This window comes from Lipotes vexillifer, unplaced genomic scaffold (genome assembly GCF_000442215.2).
Source record: "Lipotes vexillifer unplaced genomic scaffold, Lipotes_vexillifer_v1.1 scaffold573, whole genome shotgun sequence".
Classification (NCBI taxonomy): Eukaryota; Metazoa; Chordata; class Mammalia; order Artiodactyla; family Lipotidae; genus Lipotes; species Lipotes vexillifer.
Window position 1 is genome coordinate 807642 of NW_006796432.1, and position 2799 is coordinate 810440.

Below are 2799 nucleotides of genomic sequence, written 5' to 3' on the forward strand. Positions count from 1 at the left end.
GGGGGCGGCAGGGGGCGTCCAGAACTCGCCTGGGTGACAGACCCCCAACACTAAGCAGGAGGCGTGGGTTTGCAGAGGAGACCCCAGCTTCCGGGCGCACCGGTTTTCCCGCCGTACAAAGCGGGTTATTGTCACGAGTGCGGGCTACACGGTGCTCCTTTCCTGGCTTCCCACACCCCACTCCTTCGGGGCCGACCCAGGGGGAGGGGAAGAGGCTGTGCGGAAGGACTTTAGGAAAGGGGGCTCTAGGAGGAGGTCACACGGTTGGTGCAGAAACACTTTGTTGAGAATGGGTGAGCGTGTCATCTGGAGCCCCTGTGCTCCCTGAATTTGTGGGCAAAATTCGCGTTTGTGCATTTTTCCGGAGAGAGAGCCCATAGCTATCATCAGTTTATCAAAAGAGCTCAATGTCCCCAAATACTCCAGAACCTTGGGGTCCTGGCACACCCGCCCGGGGTCAACCTGGAGGACCCCAGGCCCGTGGAACTCTAGACGTGGCCCGGCGAGTGCTCTCATCCTCTTCCCCCTCTCCCGAGTGTCTGGGCCTCAACCTTCTCCGTCCCAGGCCAGGTGAGGCCGGGACAAACGGTCAGAGTCCCACGTTCACCGGGACAGACGCGGGGCACGGGGCCGCGCCGGGTCGGCGGGGCGCAGGGGGCGAAGGAGAGGGCGCTGAGGCCGCCTTGCGCGCTCCGAGTCCAGGGTTCCGCGGCCGGGGCCCGACTCGCCAGCCCCTCGGCGCTCCGGCCGCGCTTCTCCCCGATGGGGTCTCGGGCCGATCTCAGTCCCTTGGCGTTCTGGTCTCCGTCCGTCGCCCCTGCATCCCCGCCCTACTCCTCTCGCCGGCCTCTCAGCCCCAGCGTCTCTGGCCGTCTGTCTGACTCATCTCGCGCGTCTCTGGGCGCCACTGTCTCTCCCGACCTTCCGTCTCGTTCCTGGGTCTCCTGCCGGGGTTTTCCCGTGTCTCTAACCACACGGCTGTCTCATCTTTCTCTTTGCGTCCCCTAGACTGTCTCTGCCTTAGTCGAATAAAGCCGGGTCTCCGTCTCAGCCGTGGGCTCGGTGACTGAGGCTCATTTCTTGCCTTGACACCGACTGTGAGTCTGGGGGCTCCCTGCTGCATCCCCTCTCCAACCCCCTTTCACCCCGTCCTCTGCCGATCTCTCCCTGTCTCCTTATCTGGCAGTCGCCGTGACTCTCGCTCTCTGTGTATCTCTCACCAACTCTAAGACACTGTCAGGAATCGTCACTGTGTTGCGCCTCCCGCCACCGCTGTCTCCCCTCCGTCTCTCTTTGGCAAGGAACCTCTCTGTGTGTTCCTCATCGTCTCTGAGCCTCTCCCAGCCCCTGAGTGGAGGCTTTCCGTACGTCTGGTTGTCTCTCTGCCCAGCACGAGCTCCGGGGCTGGTCCTCCGCGCCTCCGGCCTCCCTTGGTCTCCGCAGGCCTCTCCACGGGTCTTTCTCTAACCTCGAGTCAGTGTCGCGCGGTCCCCCGTTAACGTCCTGTCCCGGTGGCCCCCACCACGTCCCACGTCTCTGGCCTTCGTCTCCCCGGGTTCCCTCCTCCGAGTCTCTTCCGCCGGGTCCCTCGGAGACCTCGCATCTCTCACTCTCCCCTCTCCCGCCCCGTCCCGTCCGCAGACTACCAGGGCGATTACTATGCGCCGGGAGGCAACTACGACTTCTTCGCGCACGGCCCGCCGTCGCAGGCGCAGTCCCCGGCCGACTCGAGCTTCCTGGCCGCCTCGGGGCCCGGCTCGACGCCGCTGGGCGCGCTGGAGCCGCCGCTCGCCGGCCCGCACGCCGCCGACAACCCCAGGTTCACCGACATGATCTCGCACCCGGACACGCCGAGCCCCGAGCCGGGCCTGCCGGGCGCGCTGCACCCCATGCCCGGCGAGGTGTTCAGCGGCGGCCCCAGCCCACCCTTCCCCATGAGCGGCACCAGCGGCTACAGCGGACCCCTGTCGCACCCCAACCCCGAGCTCAACGAGGCCGCCGTGTGGTAAGGCCGTCGGGCCGGGCCGCCCCCCGCCCCCCGCGCTCGGCCCTGGGGCCCCGCCCGGCCGTCCACACCCCCTCACCCCCCCAACCCCCGCGCCCGGGACGCAGCCTCCCGAAACCAAAGCGCCCGACGCGGCTGCGGCGCGGGGCGCCCTCGGGGTCTCTCTCTCGAGTCCGAGCTCAACCGGCAGCTGCTTCTCTGCTCGGCGCGGAGGGGTACCGGCCCCCGCATCTGCATCCACCCCTGGGACTCTCCGGGAACCCCCTGCCCTCCGCCAGCGCTCCCTGGCAGCCGCGAGCAATTTCTTGGGACCAAAGTGAATACGGAGGGTCGAGAGATTTGAGGCACGCTCTAGACTTCCCCCGACCCCCCCACCACCACCCCGCACCTCTTTGGACCAAGAGAGGGCTGAAGCCAAGGGACAGAGACAATTTTTTTCCCCCTCCTTGCAATCCGAGTGGCATTTTGTAATCTTATTTCTCACTCTGCTTTCCACTCTTTAAAAAAAAAAAAAGATAAGGAAAAGAGAGATCGAAGAGAAGAAGGGGAGCAAAATGAGTTAGAGAAAAGATGGAGAGAGCGCCAGCCAGAGAGAGAGAAAAGATGGAGAGAGAGAGAGTGAGAAACACGCTTGAATGGGGGTTTCACTGGGAGGAAGACAGAGCCACCTGCGCGTTGGCGCCCCCTGGTGGCCAATCTTGAGGATCACGGTCAGCTTCCCTAGGAAGGGGCGGGGGGCGGTCCGGACATCGGCGGCCCAGGGCCAGACCCCCACCTCTTCCTTCCTTTGACAT

General features: G+C 65.0%; 1 protein-coding gene across 1 annotated transcript in view; it reads left to right on the top strand.

Moving 5' to 3' along the window:
* Nucleotides 1-2505, top strand: part of LHX5 (LIM homeobox 5) — a 9803-nt gene extending 7298 nt beyond the window's left edge. The window contains exon 5 of the mRNA XM_007468564.1: nucleotides 1642-2505. Within this exon, the coding sequence (XP_007468626.1) occupies nucleotides 1642-2009 (368 nt within the window). The 3' untranslated portion in view covers nucleotides 2010-2505. The remainder of the gene's footprint in view (nucleotides 1-1641) is intronic.
* The last annotated feature ends 294 nt before the right edge of the window (nucleotides 2506-2799 follow it).